Consider the following 21,492-nt stretch of genomic DNA (forward strand, 5'->3'; position numbering starts at 1 on the left):
GTAGCAATATTCCGTGGCCAAGTGAAAATCGTATATTACAGATCAAAGTTTACGATAACCGATGACGGTCAAATAGATACTGAAAGGTTAACTGAAAGGTTAGATATTGAAAGGTTACACGAACATTGCAGTCCGAGTATGCAAGTGTTGCATATGATACGTAGACGGTGAATGAATTGAAGTTCAATTTCTTCACGATATATATGAGTGTACTTGTACGTGCAAAGATAATATCCTTCTCTCACTTTAAAGTTAGAATCGATACGCAAAAATATGTACACTCCTATTCTTCTGTCTATTTCAACTATAAGTTATTATATAGTCTATAACATAGACTAATTCTAAATGTTCAAAGTCATTTTTTATAGCAACTATTTAAAGTTGAATTTTGATATTAGTTTAAGTAAAGAGTTTTGAAATTATTTTGTGAAATTCTTCATATTTTACATGATAAATGTGTAATTTTCACGAAAAAATGTAATAATTGAATTTAATTTTCATAATTGGAACAGTTATATGTAAGATATCGAGTAAACAACGTTCGAAAGAATATATAATCTCTGCTCCTGCGCTTTCAAAAAGTATGCGCATCAACATGGTGTCAGCAGTTTTTATGCGTATGCATATATATTCTCGTCTAGAACATATCTTTATCTGGCTGATGTAATGTAAGTCTCGCGGAGCGAAGAGCGGATGTCAGTTAAAATTGATAATAATTTTGATCTCTCCTTGAACTTTAATCCCCACGTCAGTCATGCGAAATTAGCTATCGATTCGTCTCGAATCGTGTTAACAAACGTTTCACATTTGCTTTACGAAGGAGACATTGTACACCGTTGTAAAATTCCTAAATCGAATTGCAGAACTCTTGTCGATTCGCGATAATTCGAAAATAATTTTTACGAAAGAATCCCTTTTTAAAACCACAATACAAACGTTGTAAGAGATCACGGCGTCGGGAAGTTTAATATTGATCTAAGTTGAGAGATTTTCTACCAAGGTTTCTTTAGCTCATAAATTAAGTAAATCTTGCCGCAAAAAAACAACAATTCACCGATAAGATGTCTCTTATCGCATTAACCCGTGAGAATAAGACTGAACTGTAAGAACTCACATAAAAACGACGCAATCTCAAGAAATCGAATACGAACCTATGGTAACAGAGCCTTTGTATATTTGCTAATACAAATAAAGAAACAGATCATTAAGTTATGCCGGTGTATGACATAATTCTATATTGGAAATCCTGATCGTAAACATTAATTTATTGGTTTACGTTCATGCGTAGATTATGAGTTTTACGCATGAATGCGAAACGCGATACCAAAGAGAATTTTGTTTGCCGTACAAACATGACAATTATTTTGCACGATTAATCATCGACTTGAGAAACACTCAAAATCTAGCTTAATCTAATAACACTGATATATTACTAAATTAGTAAATTACCAACATCAAGGTGATATAAATCCCCTTGGAAAAACATTCATTAATAGCATTTTTTAATTAAACGGGTTTATTAAACGCATGGAATGTTAATCTGAACAATAGTCTTCTAATTTTTACCATTAAAATTAATTTCAGCGTTCTTAGTTTCAAATAATTTTATTAAATACAATAGCTGAATGGAGCAGTTAAGAATACTATAAGACACAATAAGTCTCCCTCCTTTTTTTATCCCCTATCCTTTTTGTCTATTTTCTTTCACTTTTTCACCGTTGCAATTGATATCGTAGAAACAAACTCATACAAAATTCAGTTCAATCGCCAAAGAACATCAGTCCTCTCCGTTATCTCGATTTCCGGGAATTCCGAGCATTTCGAGGCGACTACATGTCCAGATAGAGAGCTGGAGATAAAGAGGGATGCGAGGCCCTGAGGTCGTTGTCGTCAAAATGAGATAATACGCACTTTGACCTTCTTGATAAGAAACTCCTATAAAAGGGACTATGTGCTTCATTCTGTGCATCAGTCTTTTTCGAGTTGACTGAGGATTCTGTTATTTTCACGGGAGGAAACACTAGTAAAATGAGGTGCATACTCGCAGTTGCATTTGCTATCGTCCTGGTCGTAGCCGAGGGCAAGGTTTTGCCAGCCAGCGACGTTGAGAATCAACAGACTGCCAATCAAACCCCACAATTATCTGATTATATCCGGGACGCTCAAACTGCGATAAGCAGCTTAGGCACTCAAATTCAGGAGAAGCTCAATTTACCCAACCAGGATGAATTTTTCAATACCGTTAAAGACCAAACCAACACCTTCGCCACCAACGTACAGCAATATCTCCATAACATGACCGAGGAGGTGAGTGAAAATATATTTGTCAGAGTATATCCTGTACGCTTTGTCTTAAATATGTTTGCATTATATAGTTTCGTCGCAACGTTGAACCTGAAGTATTTGATTAATTAAAGCGATTAAAATTTCTTTCTTCAACGTCGATTCAAATAGTTTTACTCGATAACAATAACTCGTGGCTATTTTTCCATTACATATTTACTGTTTTGCTATTTCTTCCTTACACATTCACCGTTTTGCAAATTAAAGATTGGCTTATTTGTGTTTGCAGTTACGGCGCGAGAATCCTAGTACCTAGAGATTATATTATAGATATAATATATTATATTATATTATATTATAGATATATTATATTATAGATATTATATATACTAAACATTCGAAAGAAATATTACATCGCCTAATAGTTTGCATCGAGAACGCTCTTTAAATTACGCATCGCAAATTCGCAAGAAAAATTGATCAGCTTGTCAATACTCTGAATCGATCCAATGACACAGATGAATATGTTGCAAAATATAATTTATAAATTGCGAACGTACAAGCAAATTGACAATGCCAGAATCTGCAAATCATCTCTTTCTTAGATTTACATCGATATAAATTATATTCGTCATATTTGTTACATACGTTATATCAGCTAAATTATTTGCACGCTCTGTTAAAATAAAAAGTGTCCAAAATCGTATGTAGCTCCTAATTAACAGAAACGTGCATGAAATTCACTGTATGCGATTACGCATGTTCAAAGTAGTTATTTAAGCGATCATAGGTCAACGAATCGAGCAGTTCAGACGACACAGATAATGAAAGTAACACGAATACTAGTTCGATTTCCTTCTCTGTATTGCGTGTATCCTCCGTAATAATTCCTGCTGTAAATCGAACGGGTTATTAGATGAAATGTAACACGACACGAGCCTTTTTGATTTCATTTTAACTTTCGCCTCGCCTATCAACAATGCCATGAGTGCGTATTTCGCTGCGGAACATTGAAACCACGATTGAACAGATTAAAAAAGAAACACCCTTCACACACAAGATTTGGAACATGTCTACTTCATACGCACGATGGATCATTATTTGCAGATAAAGAGCAAGAGCCCCGAAATGGAAAATATGTTTACAAATTTCAAGACTAAGGTGAACGAATTGGTCGATAAAATGGCTGTCAATCCGGAGACCACGGAACAGGTAAACCAGTTGCGTGCGAGATTTCAGGAGGGTGTCCAGTCTCTGTTGACGGAATCCGAGAACGCTGCTAAAAGTATCAGCGACAATTCCGAAAAAATACAACATGATGTCACCCAATTTACCAAGAATGCAATTGACCTTGCCGTGCAAGCTTCTCAAAACTTGAATAATCAGTTGCAGCAGGCCGCAGCGCAAACACATAGTTAAAATGTGAAAATACTTTGTAAATTATTCAGATGTAAAATACCTCAAAAAAACAAGTATACACAAAAAAATATAAGATTTAATCGGTGATCTCACATCGTATCAGGCTGATTAGCTGAGAAAGTAATTTTTAATAAAAGTATTTGACTATTTATGCCTGTTCTTGTTCTCCCTTCCTCTTTCATCCTTATCGTCCTTATCGTGATGCAAGATGTTTAAATATGTTGCATCTTTTATCTCTCATAAGTTTTCACGACTTTTAAGTTTAAATTGGAGATACTTTAACTCTTCGCTTTCTCGATTACGTTATATTACATAACTGATACAGTATAATTAACCTTTATAATCCGGGAAGCCAATAGAGTGGCGCAACGGGATCTCATATTTTTATCAATCTATTCTTTGTATGAAAAGATTTTAGTTTAAAGACTAAAAATCGCTCAAAAAACAGTTCGGACAGTAAAAGTTAATATTAATCATTTAAGATTTATTTTTTAGCGCGATAGTTGTTTAATCAGATGATTAATATGCGGTGAGTAAATTACTGAAATTTTGTATCATTTAATATGAAAAAAAATTTGTATTTATAAATACTGCGAAAATACATGATTGGCGCTTTATCTTAACGAACTTCTTTAGCAGGAAAGTGAGAATACACCGGGATCAAGTATGATTTCTCGGACAATTACCAACGCATCGTGATATTGACCAGGTTTTGCACAAACAAACGTTGTATTTGCAAAGGTTCAGAAGTCCTCACGTACGATTTTATTGATGCCGTGAAATGAAACTTCCGTATTCAAAATGATGTGATGAGAGCGTCAATGTCCGTCGACACTTTTAATAAACTAGAATTTAAAGGGGAAAGAAAAAGAGAAAGAGTGAGAGAGATAAAGAGAAAAATTAATTAATAACAACGATGAAGGATAAAAAACTTCGTATCTTACTTTTACATTGTAATGAACATGAAACTCACGTTACTTTACTTGCATCATCAAGTTTAGTAATAGGTGAGGCGAGTAATTATACCTAATCAGCAAATTCCGCTTCGATTTCGTATTATTAACGTGGGTCAATGAAAAATCCACTTACAACGAAGAGAAACTCGTCAATCCGATATGACCTAAATTATAAAGTCACGTATATCGAGGCCGATACGTCAATTTTTAAGCTAATGCAAAGTTCTGAAAAATTTAGCTAACACAGAATCTATTATTAATTGCATCATTATTTTCGCAATGAAATTAATATTATTAAAGTAAAACGAACATGTTAATGAAAAAGAGAAGAAAGTATTTTAGAGAGAGCTGAGTAACGTTATATATGTGTATACATTCGTCTCTTATAAAAGGACTGAAATTTATCGGATCGCTTCATTGTCGATTAAAGACTTGGTGTTGAATCGATAATCAATCAGTGCGTCAAATTTATTTACATCAATTGTCGATTCTTTAAAATATAATTTAGTATATACACTTAGTATATTTAGTATATACAATTACGTTACATGTGATTGGTATTTAAAATTTACAATTGTTTTTTATAAAGGAACTCTTTAAGAGGCAAATAAATACACATCTTGTTAAAATGAATATATTCTTCTTAGTTCTGGTTGTATGTATGGTAAGAAAAAATAATATAAATATAGAATATAGAAGAAAGAAATATTCTCTCTCTCTCTCTCTCTCTCTCTACGAAATTTATCTCAGACGATATATATATATATATATTTTTTTTTTGCAATAAAAACATCTATTTATAAGAAAAAAATGTGGATTACGCGGTAAAATTGCAAATAGAATATTTTATCTGAAGTTATAAATCATCCAGTAGTCTACAAAAAAAGAAAGTTGTTTAAATATTAATTCGTTTAATAATATTGTATGTTGTGTGATAATAATTTTCCTAAGCAGGTGTTGTTTGCAAACGCTATTGAAATTTCAAAAGAGGATAAAGCTGAGATGTCATCGAAAAAGGAATCGCCATCACAATGGCAATTAAATGGAGAAACATCCAACATCGAGCGATCCGTAAAAATAAACCGCGGATTCGAGAAGATAGTCCAGTTTGTCAACGTTCTGGGTCAAATGGACAACTTCTTTTACGACAAGACAAAGAATTTGATTCGTAAGCTCAACGTGATATATGACATGGATGAAAACGAGAGATACCGTAGGACTTGTTTCAATTCATAACAGAAATATAAACTCTTACCAATTAAAATATAATCATAAATTTGTAATTCAATACAATATCAGATCGACTAATACTAGTTGTTTTTTAATATTTATAAACTTTTCTCCGTTTATTTATAATTTTTTTAAGTTCACCACACATTACGCTCTATGTTAAATATTACTTTCAAGTATTGCCATTTAGTATTATACTATCGACGAGTAAATTGTTATAAGAAAAACTATGTAGCATATTTATGAAAACAATTATTAAAATTACTTTATATGGATGAATGGATGGATGAGTGGATAAGTAAATATATAACTAAATGTAAACCAAGTCCCCTTCTTGGCTATTTGTAGCTCTGAACGGTAATAAAATACTACTATTAAAATTACTTTAAATATAAAATTTAAATTTATAAATAAGCTTTGTAATAAAAATAATTTTCAAGTTAAGAACATTTTTTTTCTTACTTTGTTCAATACATTTATTGTAATTATTATTATTATTCGACATTGTTAATTTATATGTACATGTTAATTTGTATATCAATAATAATATCTGTAATTACACAATAAATAATAATAATATATATCATTTACGTGCATATACAATACATATTGATAAATGTCCATGTCAAAAAACATGACATATCGTCAATCAAACAAAATGTCAGCGAAAGACAACATCGATAAAAACATAGTTAATGAAATGTTTGTCAACAATTTCAATGTATTATCGACGTTATATTGGCAGCATTTCTTGACAAGAAAATATGTAGAAAGTATTTGCAAAAAGTGTCAAATTATTATTTATAATAATAGATCGAACCATGTAACATGTTTTGTTTGTGATTTCAATTTATCTGACTGAGGCAGTCAATCCAAGACGGTGAAAGACACGTAGACTATGAAAATAAACAAAATAGAAAATAGAAAAGAAGTAAAAGAAGAAAAAACGGAGTGGGAATAAAAAAGGAATAAGAAATGAAAGGAGAACAAAGAAAAAAAGAAAAACTGGACGAATCAAATCAACAGGACTTAAAGTAAATATTTGAGTAGTAAACAAATTTTTCTTACGTTATAAATGCTAAGGTTGGGATAAGAAAGCATCTACAAGAAAATTGATTTTTAACATATTGATTTTATTTTTTGATGTTTTTTTTTTAAATCTCTTCGATATAAAATTTTTCTAACGATGCCTCACACACACAACTACCTCTCTCAGACAAAGGTCGTTTTTGCTCTCTCTTCCGCTTGTTTATATACACGACTAGGTCTAAGGCCGTAGTTGTTTAACTCTCTTTTCTGAACGACATCGAGCACCTGCATTTTTTGCGTTATTAATTAAGAGGTACATAATTAACGAACGATTCATCAAGAAATCAAATATATCACGTCATGTGTTTTAAGCGAGCATGTGTCAAATGGTACATTAATATATTTTCACATTAGATTCGACAGTAATTTACCGGCAAAGAAATCATGTGTAATTTATATATAGTTACATTAACAAAAATTAGTGTTTAAACAAAATATTGTAACGCAATATATAGAAATTTTTATAATTTAAATTCAAATAATATAACAAAGCTATAACACCTATGTAATATATTCTGTCTAAAAGTTTTTTTTTCAATACAAGGCGTTAAAAAAAGAGGAGACCAAACTGGATGACGAATATCGATGGCGGATTATTGTATGTAACATTTATACACAGAGTAGGATTTCCCACATTTGAAGACTCTGGATATCGAAAAGAATTTAAAAAACTTGAGTAGATCCTGATCGGTATTATTGTATATCGTCTAAAGAGGAATAAATAAGAGGATGGCCTGTTGTCTGATAAGTTTGTTAATGTTATCGCCTTCCTCTTTGTTATAACACAATGACAGAATGTATTTTCTTCCATTGAATCTTGTCTCAGTGTAAATAGTGATTAACGAAATATTCAGTGATCAAAGGCAAAGTCTTAAAGCACCAAAAAAGCTTACTATAGATACAAATCGTTCTTTCTTGTTGACATCTTCAGATATCAACTTTCTTATGATCCCATCTCTATACGGTTCTACTATTACGGCTATAATATGGTTCTACTATTCAGTTGAGATTTAATCTCATATACGACATTGACTTTTATTCAGTTATGACCAAATAAGGAAAATTCAAAATATCGATTGAATCCCAATATTCCTGTTTGTTTTTATGGACATTTTATTAATGTCTCAAATATTCTAAAAGTAAATAACTCTACATAATTAGGCATTTACTAAATTTTCATGTGTAATATGTTTGTAAACTTACAGCAGCACCATGCAGCTCTAAATCATAACCCAATGCATAAAACTTGGAGCAGTTGAAAACTCTAGCTCCTCGTCGGTTAAATCGATCCATTTGAAAGATATATCTTATTGAATAATCTAAATCAACGTTTCTTGCAGATATGGTGACAATGTCTTGAGGTTTACAAATTGATTTCGACTATACTATCGACTATATTATCTATCACATATCTTGTTCCAATTGTCTACATAATGTCATTTTTAGTACTACATCAAAGCACAACTCGAAAATGATTAGAAAATGTTAATTTTCTAAATCGCAAGATATGTATGAACATATACATATATATGCATTTATTAATACACATATATACATACATGAATGTATATAAATGTACCTATATGCATTTGATAGATAGGGTACGTTCAATTTACGTTAAATTTTTGACTGATTGAAAAGTAATTCAGAAATTCGAAAAAAGATTCGTGTCTATTGTCTGTTAAAAAATTCTTATTTAAAAATATTTCAGAGTTTGATCGTTTCACCTTTGATCGTTGAGAGTATCTTAATCACTATTCTATTTTAAACTATTGCACTGGAGGAAAATACATTTCTCATATTTGTTTCACTATCGTTGAAAAGAAGTATACTTGTTTTATAAGACTGACTCCTAACTATTTTAAATCATGGCTTCTCTATAGTATTCTGCTGTAATAATTAATAGTGCGATCACATTTGCAATCATATTGATACACCGGTTACCCTGAGTTAGGTATTTAGAGCAATGTAAGGATATAGTGAAACTGATAATAATGATGGCAGACTCATATTTCAGATGCAGTCTCTTGCATTTTAAATTGTATACTTGGTGCGTTGTATCGCGTCATTGACACTATAAATTTCCGAAGTTTGGCTCCAGATTTTTTCAACACTCTGTAGAATATTTACTCGTTGCCACCATGTAATTTTAAACACAATCGTTTCCCTAACGATATAATTCTCGTTTCACTTGGCATTTATTGTTGGAACATTATTGAAATACACACAGTGAGAACATAGATTGTGTATCAAGTCAACTGACGCAAGATATAATTGGCAATCATTCATCTTTTTTTTCCTTTTTGAAAATAATCAGTCGTTCACGTATTTCGATATGCGAATTTTGTACCTCTTAGATGTTTACTGCTCGCGATAATATTTGCATCAACATTTCTAACAGTAGCGTGATTTATCGGGATGCAGATGTCGTATCGCATGCTCGCATATTCGACGTAATCTTTCACATTCGGGGATCCTGCGCGTACCAACATCTCGTAACAAACCTCATTTTATCAACAAACCGCAGAATCGCGTACTCCGCTAGTGTTACCCTGCAGCCGCACTCCAACTCCATTAATTATCGCTCGTTTCGTTCGGATCATATCAGAAGTTGCGACTTTCAAAAAGTCTTTTCTTCTCTTTTTCTTTTTTTCTTTTTTTTTTCTCTTTTTTTGCGTACTCTTCTCGTTCTCGTTTCTGCGTACTCTTCTTTGCAAATGGAATTATCGCGTGTGAAAGCGCGCGAGCAGAAAAATATGCCATATACTTCCATATATATATATACTCTATCTTTACGTAATTTCGATAATTATTTCGCGTATAAAAAGAAAGAGAAAAAAGAAAAGAAAAATTTGCTTCATTCGCGTGATCGCTCAGAAATGTTAGCATAATATTTGGAATTTTCTGAAGGTACATATGTCGTCGAAGTAGTGCGAACTACGTTTGTTGAGGTAATATTGAAACTTTTTGAATTTAAAATCTACGTATTAAATGAGCGTATATTCTCTTGTGTATTCTCCAATATATTAGGCACTACGTAATAAAAATACATGATATAAAAGAAACATTAGAATTTCTTTTTGCATCTGGCATATTAATCCGATAAAAATTAACTTGTGGAAGTTTTACGGGGAATGGCGTGATGTTAAATGATCGTTTTGCAATCTTAAAATTTGATTGAAATAATCAATGGTCAAAAATTTTTTTTGAATGACTCAGTAATACAAGCATAGGTCATTTTTGTTAATCGACCTACATGTAAAAGAGAAGTTACTTTCATGATTACAATACTTTTTAGTAGCTTAAAATCATTTTAAAATATCATGTGAGATATTATTCCCACTGCGCAAATAGTAAACGTTACATATTAGATACGTAACATATATGTTTAATGTGCTACTCAGAAACGTTTCTTCTACATAATAGCTCAGAAATGTAGCAAACATATTTCCGCTACATTTCTGAGCTATTATGTAGAAGAAATGTTTCTGAGTAGGACATTAAACATATATGTTACGTATCTAATATGTAACGTTTACTATTTGCACAATGGATTGTTTTGTACCGATTAATCAGCTCGATATACAGGGTGTTTCTTAACTTCCGCCCACAAAGCATAGCGTTATTCTTTATGAAAAATTGAATCGAAAAGTCCTAAACCATTTTTGTCTTTGATGTTTAACGAAGCAGATATGTTTTAATAAATTCCAGCAAATCCGTGTAGTCATTTAAAAGTATACACGCTGTGAGCCGCGCGTCTGGTAGTGTGCGTGAATGCAGTGGCGGAACATTCATGCACACTACCAGGCGCGCGGCTCACAGACGTGTATACTTTTAAATGACTACACGGATTTGCTGGAATTTATTAAAAAATATCTGCTTCGTTAAACATCAAAGACAAAAATGGTTTAGGACTTTTCGATTCAATTTTTCATAAGAAATAACTCTATGTACTTCGTGGGTAGAAGTTAAGAAACATCCTATATTGTTCCTTTATCTCTCGTAACACAAAGTATATAAGATAATTTTAGATTGTTCACTGATATAGAACGTTGTTAATTGATTGTAATTTGAATTGCGCCGTTGACTAGCAATAATACAATCTCGAGAGCTCAAGGAGTCATTCCTAGGGATGGATCGGAGTCAAGCTGAAGCATCCTTCTCGGACAAGTATGTTTTCATCATCATGAAAGTAACTCAATTTCGAAAGTTTTATTCTATCAGCAGAATACTAGCGATCTTCTTTCTCATCGATTAATTCATGTTGCAGCTACTGATTATGCGGCAGAATGACTGGTATAGTTTGCTGCGCACCCGGAGGCGGCTGTGGCGGCAGGTATTGCATGTGCTGTGGCGGGATCGGAATATGGGGCGGAATTATGGGACACATGATTGGATAACTCGGAGCGTGGCCCTGAGGAGGTGGTTGTGGATACGTGGGCTGTGGAGTACCGGGTGGATTATAAGCGCCCGGTGTGTGTGGTTGATTGGGATTGGCTGGAGATGGTGTTTGGCTGGGTGGTTGTTGCGCTACGTGAGGGTGCGGATGAGTGTGTGGACCCATGTACTGAATACCGGGGGCTTGCGGTCCCTGCGAATCATGATGATGATGATACGGCGTGGCCATATGTGGTGGTGGTGGCGGTGCCTGTACCATGCGCACCATTTGTTGGTACGCCGGTTGTCCCGGATAAGGCACCTGGAATGGAGGGTGCAACGGTGCTGGCGCCAATAACGGCTGTCCCGTTGCCGCGGCCACCTGCATCTGCGATGTTATATCTGGTCCACGGTGTTGCATCATTTGCACTGTAAGAGACACGATATCATATGTTTATGCGTATACATTACATGAGTAGCATACGCGTAACCAAACATGTGTAACTAAAGATGTAAACGCATGACAATACTTATAATAGCAATGATTCGTCTCTTCACAATACATCCTTCTTAACACTCTAACTGTAAAGCTCAAAACACGTTCGAACACACATTCAGGTTAAAAAAATTCGCGCAATTTAACATTCTATCTTGACATTCGAACTGTTTGGCCAAACGAAAGTCGGTGCATTGTTATGGAATATTGACCTTTCCGGAACCTCGTCACTTGTTGAGTAGGTGGCTGATTGAAAGCCGTCGGTGGTTGATTAGTCATCACGTACGCGGGCATAACAACAGTCGCAGGTATAGTTGCTCCTGTATATTGTGGAGTCTGAGGTGTATGCGGTCGACTAGGTGTCGGTGTGCTAGGTGATCTCTGTGAATCATAAACATGCAATTACATTAATATTCGTTTTAATTCAAGCTCAATTATTTAGTGAACTAAAGATACTTCATACTCACCGGTGTAAACGTCTTCGCGTTTGGATTAAATTCTTTAGCGTTCGGATTTAAAGTCGATTTCTTGAAAGCATTAGTTATCTTGTCGACTGCGGGTTCCGGTGGAGATTGCTGCACTGTCTGGGTGTTCGTTTGTGGTGGTGGTGGTGGTGGTTGTTGTTGTTGTTGCTGTTGCTGAGGCGGGCTCGTAGATCTTACTGTTAATGGACCTGGTGGCGGCTTACTGGTAACGATTGGCTCCTCTTGTACAGTTTGATGTTGTTGATGAGAACTACTATGCTGTTGCGTTGGTTGCTGCTGCTGTGATTGTTGCTGCGGACTCGTGTGCTGATGAGGAGTTTGATGATGAGTCTGATTCATCGGACTAGCGGAATGCACGTCCTGTTGATGTTGATGTGACTGTTTTCTGGAAATTTGTGGAGTATCCGGCGGCCCTTGCGATTCTGCTAATTTGAACTCCGTAGCAAACTGTCTTAGTTCCGAATGTTGCTCGTCTCTACCACGTGGTGTCGGGACCTTGCGTATGAACGAAAGCATTTGCAAATATAAGCAATTTGTCTTACAACTCCAAAAGTAAGATCGTTTTCAACGAGAATGCGCGTCGTACCTTTCTATGATCTGATTTATGTGTAACCATTTCACATCGCTGCCCTTCCACGGAATTCTGTTGCGGCAACGACGTGTGCTGTTGATGCGAAGACTGTTGTTGTTGATGTGAAGACGCAACATTGGACTGAGGGAACGGAGCTGGCGGTGCTTTATCAGCTTGATAGACTTGTTGTCTTCCAGGACGCTCACGTTTCTCCGCATTGATCTTATTCGAAGGGGTTTGTTGTTGTTGCGGTGGAAAGCCTACTTGTGACATAGAAGGCGGCTGCGCTTGATTCTGTTGAATTCCTTTATCAAGAGAGCATGTAATTTTTATTAAATTTTCTCTCTAATGTTACGGAACCTAAAGTTTTGTTAGAAGTATCAATGTTAAAAAGTAAACAAGAATGTTTACCAGTCTGTTGCGATTGCGTAGTCGGTGGAGGCACAAATGGCGGCGGCGGATTATTATATGTAACAACTACTCCACTAGGCGGCATACCCATATTCAAAGATACCGGATGTTGCACCGACGCATGAGTGGATTGTATTCCAACCGGTATATTCGACTGTGGAGTATTTATATTAACCGCAGATGAAGACGATTGGTTGTAGACATTTTTATCATTCGCAGTTCCTGGCGAAGACGGGGATTCGTTGGACCTCATCAATTTGCCAGTGTTGCCACTCTTCTTCTTTAGCGGCGGTGGAACATACTTTCCTTCGGTAGGTCTTACCTAAAATTGTATATCGATTCATGAGATTAAGTCAAAGGTGATAATGTGTCCAAGGAATAAAAAAAAAAAATAAAAAAATTCAAAGCTTACCACAGCCGCAAATCTTTCCTCTTCATCACCGTTCTCCAATTCTAATCTGGCCCTATGATTGGGTTGAGACTCAATTTCATTTGCTATTTCAGCTGCCTTTTGTTCTTGTTCTTTATAATCTTTCGTATCTTTACGCTGGAGCTGAAGTGTATAACCTACTAAAGAAGGTTCAAACGTCGTTTGAACTCCATAATCCTGCTCATTTTTGCGAAACATTTCGTTAACGTCCCAGCCATTCTAAAATCATAATTTTATATTACATATAATTTACTAAATTCTCGTTTATAATAAATTTGCAAACTCACAGCAGCACCATCGAGCTCTAAATCAGCTCCATTCATGGTGCTTGGAGCATCCCAAGGCTCCAGTTCTTTCTCACCAGTTAAGCCATTATATTTACTAATGGCTGTATCTGTTTGAAATGTATCTCTTATCGCGTAATCCAAATCAACATTTTTTGCTGACATGGTAACAATGTCATTCGGTTTAAAAATTAGTTTCTCAACTACACTATCTACACATATTTTGCCCGAATTGTCAACACGATGGGCCATTTCCAGTACCACATCAAACTGGCTGGAAAATGTTCTAAAGATTCCTTCATACACTGAGCCATTTTGTGTTTGGATCTACAATCATAATATAAAAACAAGTAAAATTATTAATTTAAAAACAAAATATATTTTGATAATTAATAAAGTATCTGTATATACCTGTACTGTATTGCCGACATGGCTAGTGATTGCATGCATAAAATGAGCATTATTGTACACCCCCTCTGCCGCAACACATCTTTCTTGTGGGCCGCGAGCCCGTGGAGATCTGAAAAGATGCATCGATCAAGAAAAATATTATTTTCATCATCATATTAAGTATTTGCTATGTATATATAATAATTAGAAAATAAGTCATCTGACAGGATTTATCGCAACATTATCATTATTTAATGCCATAAAATACAAATCTGATGATTAAATAACATGGTTCTAGCATGATTCTAAAAATATGACAATTTTAATAGCAGCAATTAATAGGAATATATAATAAATATATGATAGAAATATTCACTAAATTTTCTATGATTCATGAATTTATATGTATCTTAAGCCTTAGATAATAAATTTATTTGAAACATATATTGTGCTATAATTTCTTTTTTACTACTATTATACTTTGCACATAACCGATTTCTACAGATTAGCATATTACAAAAGGAAAGATGTAAGTTTGAGAAATTCACAAAGTGACTCTTATTTTTGCCTAATTCTACGGAAGGAAGGCCATGAAATTGACGAAACCTGTTGTTGTTGGAACGATTCTTTCTCTTGCTGTTCATTCTGGCCGCCGACGACGGTTCCTCGCCAGTGAACTGTGTGTTCCTGCCGCCGGTTTGTTGGGGGCCTTCTCGTTTCCTAGTCGGGACCGGAATTTTGACTACTTTCCCGGTGACCGTTTGACGTCAAAAAAATTTGCCCTTATGCCCGTAACACGGGAGCGACGTGTGCAGCTGTGCCGCTGCGCGCGTATCCGTTTACGTGTGACGCTCTTACGCGATGACCGCGTGAACGTTGACAACGCGTCGTGATCTCGCGCGGTTTCGCAGGAGCGTGCGACAACGGAAGGAGGAAGAGAAGGCCGTCGGATCTGCAGGAACTACCAACATTCACGACGGTTTTTAGGTTATATACTCGAACGAATCCGAATATGAATTGGCGCACGGTGCGTGAATGCCGATTGCAACGTGTCAAGCGATCGTACACGGTCTGCACGAAGCGTAAATCCGTCGCTCGGCAGCTCGAGGACCTTTAACAAGGCGGGCGAGACGCTGTCGCGCGATCGCGGCCAGGAATATGCAACTCGTCGCTCGAGACAGATGCAGACGCGCGTACGTAATACGTAAACGGCGCGACGGGGGAAGGAACGATCTGACCCGACCACTCACCACGGTGGTGTCTCGACAAGTGATGTCGGACATAGCATGGCGTGAAAGAGAAATATAGACCACTTCATAAATGCTTTTGTAAATGAAAACCTACCATAAAGGCTGATTTTTTCAACTTCTTGCTAATAGCAAATTCGGTTGCTTGCACTAGTGTGCACTGAGTGCGCACTAAGGCTTGTTCATAGTATGTTATTATATTTAAAGATTGTCTTAAATAATTCTCAAATAAATTCTCAAATATTTTTAACCATAATATGATATGTATAACATCCGTACGAATCATTTTATTAGTTAAAATGTTTTTAAATATGTATTTAAGACACGATCTTAAATATAAGAATGTACTGTAAACAAGCCTTAATGCGCACTCAGTGCGCACTAGTGCAAGCTACCGAATTCGCTATAAGTTAACCAACAGTTAAATCACACGTATGCTTTGTTTAATTTGAAGAAAAAACGAAGACAAATATATAATTTTACTGTTATTTAGCGTATTAGCACCGATTTACAATAGGTGATTTAAGCCCTAAGCTTTAAGAAATTGACCAATCACAATCAAATTTGAGGAAAATAACCCTTAGGTTAGGGGTTCCACAACCTTATGGCTCCTGCACACAGAACGCAGTAATGCTTGCCGCGCGACGGAAGTCCACGCAACAGCCAATCAATATGTTATTTTTCCGTAAGAGTAGAAAGTTATTACGGAAAGCACTATATTACGGAAAGCAGCATATTGATTGGCTGTTGCGCGAACTTCCGCCGCGCGGCAAGCATTACCGCGTCCTGTGTGCAAGAGCCATAACGCTCGCGGCGTTGCGAGCGTTAAGTGGACCAAACTAACCAACCAAACGCTGTAAACGCTGGTTATAAAATGAAAAAACGCCTCTTGCTTTAATCTTTAAGCCGTTATAAATTGACCAACCACATTTCTCGTTAATCAGAATTGATAGATGCGATTAGTTGGGTATATATATATATATATATATATATATATGTGTGTGTGTGTGGGGTGTATATCAGTTGGACACGGGGCAATTGGACACAGTCCAATCACAAGTCGCTGTTCCAAGGGACCCTACAAATGTCTCTAATCACACGGTGCTGTGATTGGCTGTGTCCAAATGCACCGTGTCCAAGTGCACCGCTCCCCTCCGTGATATAGGCTGCCATATTTGGTGTCACTTCCGACTTTCATTCCTCTCACCCTTGTGGCTTCACTCCACGCAAAATATGCTCCGCCCAGATATTCCTACGTCCATAGTGAGCGCGAATAATCTTTTGGAGCTAGCGCGTGCGCAACATGTGACGCGTGATATCCAATGAACATACAGCTCTTCCGAAGAAGCAGCATGCTCATTGGATATCATGAGTCACATGATGCATCGCACTAGCTGCGAAAGACACAGGAAAATATTGTTCTCTTTTAATCTCCACCTCTCCTATTGGTGTGTTCTGATCGTTATGACCACTTTTGAATGTTTTGAAACACTGAAGTGTAGAGTACAGTATCAATTATTATTTGAAAGAGGAAAAATTGAATGTGGCGCAAAAGGAACAGACATATGTGAATAGAAAAGAATCGTACCACAAGATGAGTGTTACCGGTAAAATGCTTTGCAATAAGCTGTGCGGTTTACGCCCGGACTTGTCTTCAAAAATCACACCAGAAATCCTAAGCAAGATTTGCGATGATTCTAGTACGCAACCTTTTTTGGAATGGTTCTACAAGAACGTGAACTCTACCAATGTTCTGTCCAGTGAAGAGATAAAATTGTGAGAATTTTGTTACATAGTTGCAGTTGCACTTCTGAGTGAGATTCTTATAACCTCTTTCTATCTCCAGGAAAAATATATTGCAGGACACAAATGAGTGGTTGGAAGACGAAGCATTGGATATTGCATTAGAAGAAGCCACCAGAGATTGTCCAGACTTGTTGCATCTTGTTGATTTGGATAACACTTGCAAGGAAGATTTATTTGAAGAATATAAGACATTAAAGGACTATTACAAAGAAGACAAAGAATACCTTAATTTATTGCAGCAGAGTATAATAAATTTGAAGTAAGAACTTTTGCAATTGTATACTCATAATATGCATATTCTTGCAAAATGATTTATAAACATGGCCATGTTGTAGAAAAGTTGAGAACAAGCTAGAAGATGATATTGAAGAAGCAGAAGCCATATTGAATAAGGAACAAATTAAAACACAAAAGTTGTACGAAGACTGTAATGTAGTCCTGGAAGAATTTGATAGAGATAACTGTCAATTCTCTAAAGATGTCGAAACTTTACTAAATATATATGTTGATACTGCTAGAAATGTAATTATTTCAAGCTTTAGTATGATAATTCCAATAATATTTACCTATCTCATTTTGTTTTCTAGCAAGGTGATGCAGTATTGTGGTCACAGATGCCCATAGACTCATTTATTAAACAAATAGAACTTTATAATCATTATCTAGGTATTCATATAAAAAAGCAATTTGGAAGTATTAACAACAAAGAAGATCAGGATGAAGATTCAAACTACGCATCTCTAATAAACAATAGTAAGGAAAAGCAGGTTGATGAAAGAATGCACGAATTGAACTCGTGTAGGATAAAGTAAGTATTACTTGAGAATGTATTTAAAAAAATATATACATAAAAATATATTTATACATCACAATTTCTTCTTTGTATACAGTTTGACATATTCTAAAACAGAAGAGATCAATGCAGATATTCAAGTAGAATCCTGTATTGCAATCTTGCAATGTGTCAAAGATATTTACAACGGTGGAGTCTTGAAGGTACCTGAAAATAATAAAATACAGTAAGTATTTAAGTATTTGTAAGTATACAAATTATGCAGTATATATTAGATACATCTTATTTCAATTTTGAGATTAAAATAACAGCGTTATTTTATAGTTTTTTTTAGTTTTTAGAGCCTTTTATATTGAAATATAATATTGTATCATTTATTAACAGTGATGAAATGCTGACATTAAGTATGAAAAGAGATATTTTGGAACAAAACGTGGAACTTTTGCGGGACCAGCTGTTTTCAGCGATAACGCAGTTCGCGGAAATGGAGACGATGAAGATTCTCAAGAATGACGCGCTTGGTCGTTTTGAACGTAGGCAGACTCGTCTCGAGAAACTCAAGAATTTATATCGCTTAGCAGGAGAACACGGTCATGTTCATGTGGATTTGCTTTACATGTTAATAAATGTGCAACATCGCAATCTTCATGAAGTTGCTGAATTCATCGCCGATGCTCGTCATTACATCACTACAGAATATAAACTTTCTTCTGCGAGATGTGTTAGTAACTAATCTATTTCTTTCACGTTCTTAATTTATGTGAGTCGGAGAAAGAGAACGTCAGGAGCGGTTTCTTTTTTAATGGTTTATTGTCAGTACATTTATTTCGATCACAAATTTCGATCACTTATAAATTTATATTTCGAATTTCTAGTTTGATTCCCATAATGAAAATAATTTGTACTAGAAAAATTATTGTGTGAATGTTACACGTCAATGTGTATATGTTATGTATGTATAGGAAGTTATGCAACAACAACAAGACGAGTACGCAATCATTTTAATGGAATCTCCGAAAACTTGTAATGCATTCAATCAAATATTTGTTAGCATGGTGGCTGGTAATTGTTCGGACCAGTCGCTTTCTTCTGCGTTGAAAAAATACGACGACTTAATAGCTGACAATGCAGAGAAGAAATTAATGCTGGAAATATTTCTGAACGATAAGATTGGGAAATTGCAGAAATTGTAAGTGTTATTTTTGTTGGTGATATATCTTATTAACTATGACATGTTACTATTGTTTTTTTATGATTTAGGACAAACGAAGTTAATAAGCATTACATGGCTGAGGTACAAAACCAACCAACAAACAGCCTCAAACCAATTTCATACGGAATTAGTAGTAGCTATGAGGAAATATCTACTGATGTTCTAGAGTTGCAAGAGGATGTTATTAGGATCAGAAATCAATTCAAAGAACGAATGGTATAAATGTTTAGTATATACTAGAAAATCAATTATATAACGTTTACTAATAATTCTCATATTATATACAGAGGACTGACGCCAAACTTGAACGCGAAAAAGATATCTTGTGGCAGAGATTCTTGGCAGATACAGATACACTAAGAATGAAATATGAAGAAGCGAAGCAACGAGCAAACAATTCTCACTTTGGAGGTACCTCAGAAAGTAAGTCTAGTTCTTAAAGTTTGTAAATTATTAGATTATTTTGGATTTAAAAAAACAATGTAATTTGTTTCAATAGTGTATAACATGTTTATTTTACAATTAAAAAGAATATAACCTTTAGGAATCGGATATATTAAAATTTTTCATGAAAAACACATTACTCTTTATTGAGAAAAAACTTGGTTTATTTGACTTGTATTTTTACACAAAAAATTATCCCCTTTCCCACCTTGTATAATTTTATTATAAATGTTATCACTCTATCAAGTGTTTGCGATATATAAGCTATATATAATATTGCATACGTAAATAGTAATGAGAAAAATTAATTCCAACGATAAAGTATACTCTTTCACTTATACTTTAAAGCCCTTGCACAATGCCAGGTTACAGGCAATAGAAATAGGCATTAGCCAATAGGTACAGGGAATTGAAATAATTGACCAATCCGAATTCCTATTGCCTGTTGCCTGGCATTCTGCAAAGGCCTTTACTAAACGACTACATTTATTATTATATGATATGATGCATTTCTGTGTCAAGTTGCATCCATGGACATAGTATACATGGACTCTGAATGCCCTATGTTCTGTCGTCTAATAGAATGAAGCTAACATCTAGAAAGAGCTAGAATGGAGGGGCTATTTTTCTGCCTATTTTGTCACTTTTTTTGTTGCGTGTACATCCATTTCTCATTTCCATAATATTATAGAGCACAACAGCACCTTAACTAGACTGGCAAGTAAAAGTCTTACTTAAATTTTATTGCACATTTTGTCTGTGCAGAAAGAGACAGAACAGAGAGGGGTTGTACATATTGGGTGTTTTCCAATTGCTTAACACATCTTTACACACACGTACACAAAATGTACACACACGTACAAAATTTATTGATCACATATTATCTAAAATATCTTGTAAGATAATATGCAATCAATAAACTGGTTTTGTGTAACAGTGCACGCAACTGGAAAGCACCCATTGGCTTCACTTTTCTGGCCGTATGCGAGGTCCATGTATATTACGTCCATAGTTGCATCTTTCGATCCTTGAAACTTTTTTTTGTATTTCTAGGTTGAAAATACTCGCTGCAATGTTTTCGCAGACGTAATCCGGTGGCACATTACGTCGTCGCGATAATGAATGATTTGTCTCAAGGACGTGTTTGTATGCACGCGACGAGGAAGGGATAAAGCAGAGAAGGTGCCGGAGTAACCTTGATCCACGCGTATCGATGTCCTCTCTCTCTTTCTTTTTTTTCTTTTACGGTTCCTCTTTTTACAGATCCATCTTTTTCGGAAAAATTTTTAAATAAAGGTTAATACACTACTTTTTTACATATTTGATTCGTACGTTACAATTATAAGCTATAAAAACAAAGACATTTTGACTATATTCGCATAAGATGTTTTTATTGCTGATAGCGATATTCTATCTCTCTGTTGCTCAGTGCATGCTGAAGAAAGATAGAATGAGATTTTCAGTATGAAAGCGTGCAAAACGAACGCAATTTATGACTGCATCCCGAGATATTCACTGGCAATACTGAAAATGTATAGTTCATGTCACGTATACTATAGATTTTCAGT

The 21,492-nt window shown here is 35.1% G+C and overlaps 4 protein-coding genes across 5 annotated transcripts; 3 read left to right on the forward strand and 1 right to left on the reverse strand.

Moving 5' to 3' along the window:
* The first annotated feature begins 1,954 nt into the window (after positions 1-1,954).
* Positions 1,955-3,826, forward strand: LOC116848758. The gene is made up of 2 exons (XM_032825196.1): positions 1,955-2,307; positions 3,391-3,826. The coding sequence occupies exons 1-2, from the start codon at positions 2,029-2,031 to the stop codon at positions 3,700-3,702; spliced, it is 591 nt and encodes a 196-aa protein (XP_032681087.1). The 5' UTR covers positions 1,955-2,028; the 3' UTR covers positions 3,703-3,826.
* Positions 3,827-5,065: 1,239 nt separating this feature from the next.
* LOC116848760 lies at positions 5,066-6,319 on the forward strand. Of its 2 annotated transcripts, none has more exons than XM_032825198.1 (2): positions 5,066-5,322; positions 5,610-6,319. In XM_032825198.1, exons 1-2 carry the CDS (start codon positions 5,287-5,289, stop codon positions 5,892-5,894), a joined length of 321 nt encoding a protein of 106 aa, XP_032681089.1. In that variant the 5' UTR covers positions 5,066-5,286; the 3' UTR covers positions 5,895-6,319. The 2 variants fall into 2 exon arrangements, with proteins under 2 accessions (XP_032681089.1, XP_032681090.1); XM_032825199.1 differs by having other exon boundaries at positions 5,613-6,317.
* Positions 6,320-7,000: 681 nt separating this feature from the next.
* LOC116848759 (ataxin-2-like protein) lies at positions 7,001-15,065 on the reverse strand. The gene is made up of 9 exons (XM_032825197.1): positions 15,028-15,065; positions 14,443-14,551; positions 14,035-14,358; positions 13,730-13,966; positions 13,318-13,639; positions 12,922-13,211; positions 12,318-12,830; positions 12,063-12,231; positions 7,001-11,783 (listed from the first exon to the last, which is right to left on the reverse strand). Exons 1-9 carry the CDS (start codon positions 15,063-15,065, stop codon positions 11,248-11,250), a joined length of 2,538 nt encoding a protein of 845 aa, XP_032681088.1. The 3' UTR covers positions 7,001-11,247.
* Positions 15,066-17,077: 2,012 nt separating this feature from the next.
* Positions 17,078-21,244, forward strand: LOC116848777 (HAUS augmin-like complex subunit 3). The gene is made up of 10 exons (XM_032825233.1): positions 17,078-17,444; positions 17,515-17,733; positions 17,810-17,996; positions 18,062-18,282; positions 18,365-18,493; positions 18,652-18,988; positions 19,230-19,456; positions 19,528-19,696; positions 19,768-19,903; positions 20,978-21,244. Exons 1-10 carry the CDS (start codon positions 17,263-17,265, stop codon positions 20,980-20,982), a joined length of 1,812 nt encoding a protein of 603 aa, XP_032681124.1. The 5' UTR covers positions 17,078-17,262; the 3' UTR covers positions 20,983-21,244.
* Positions 21,245-21,492: the final 248 nt, after the last annotated feature.

This window comes from Odontomachus brunneus, unplaced genomic scaffold, assembly GCF_010583005.1.
Source record: "Odontomachus brunneus isolate Ranch 3 - 2012 unplaced genomic scaffold, Obru_v1 Obru_scaffold_100, whole genome shotgun sequence".
NCBI classification, from domain to species: domain Eukaryota; kingdom Metazoa; phylum Arthropoda; class Insecta; order Hymenoptera; family Formicidae; genus Odontomachus; species Odontomachus brunneus.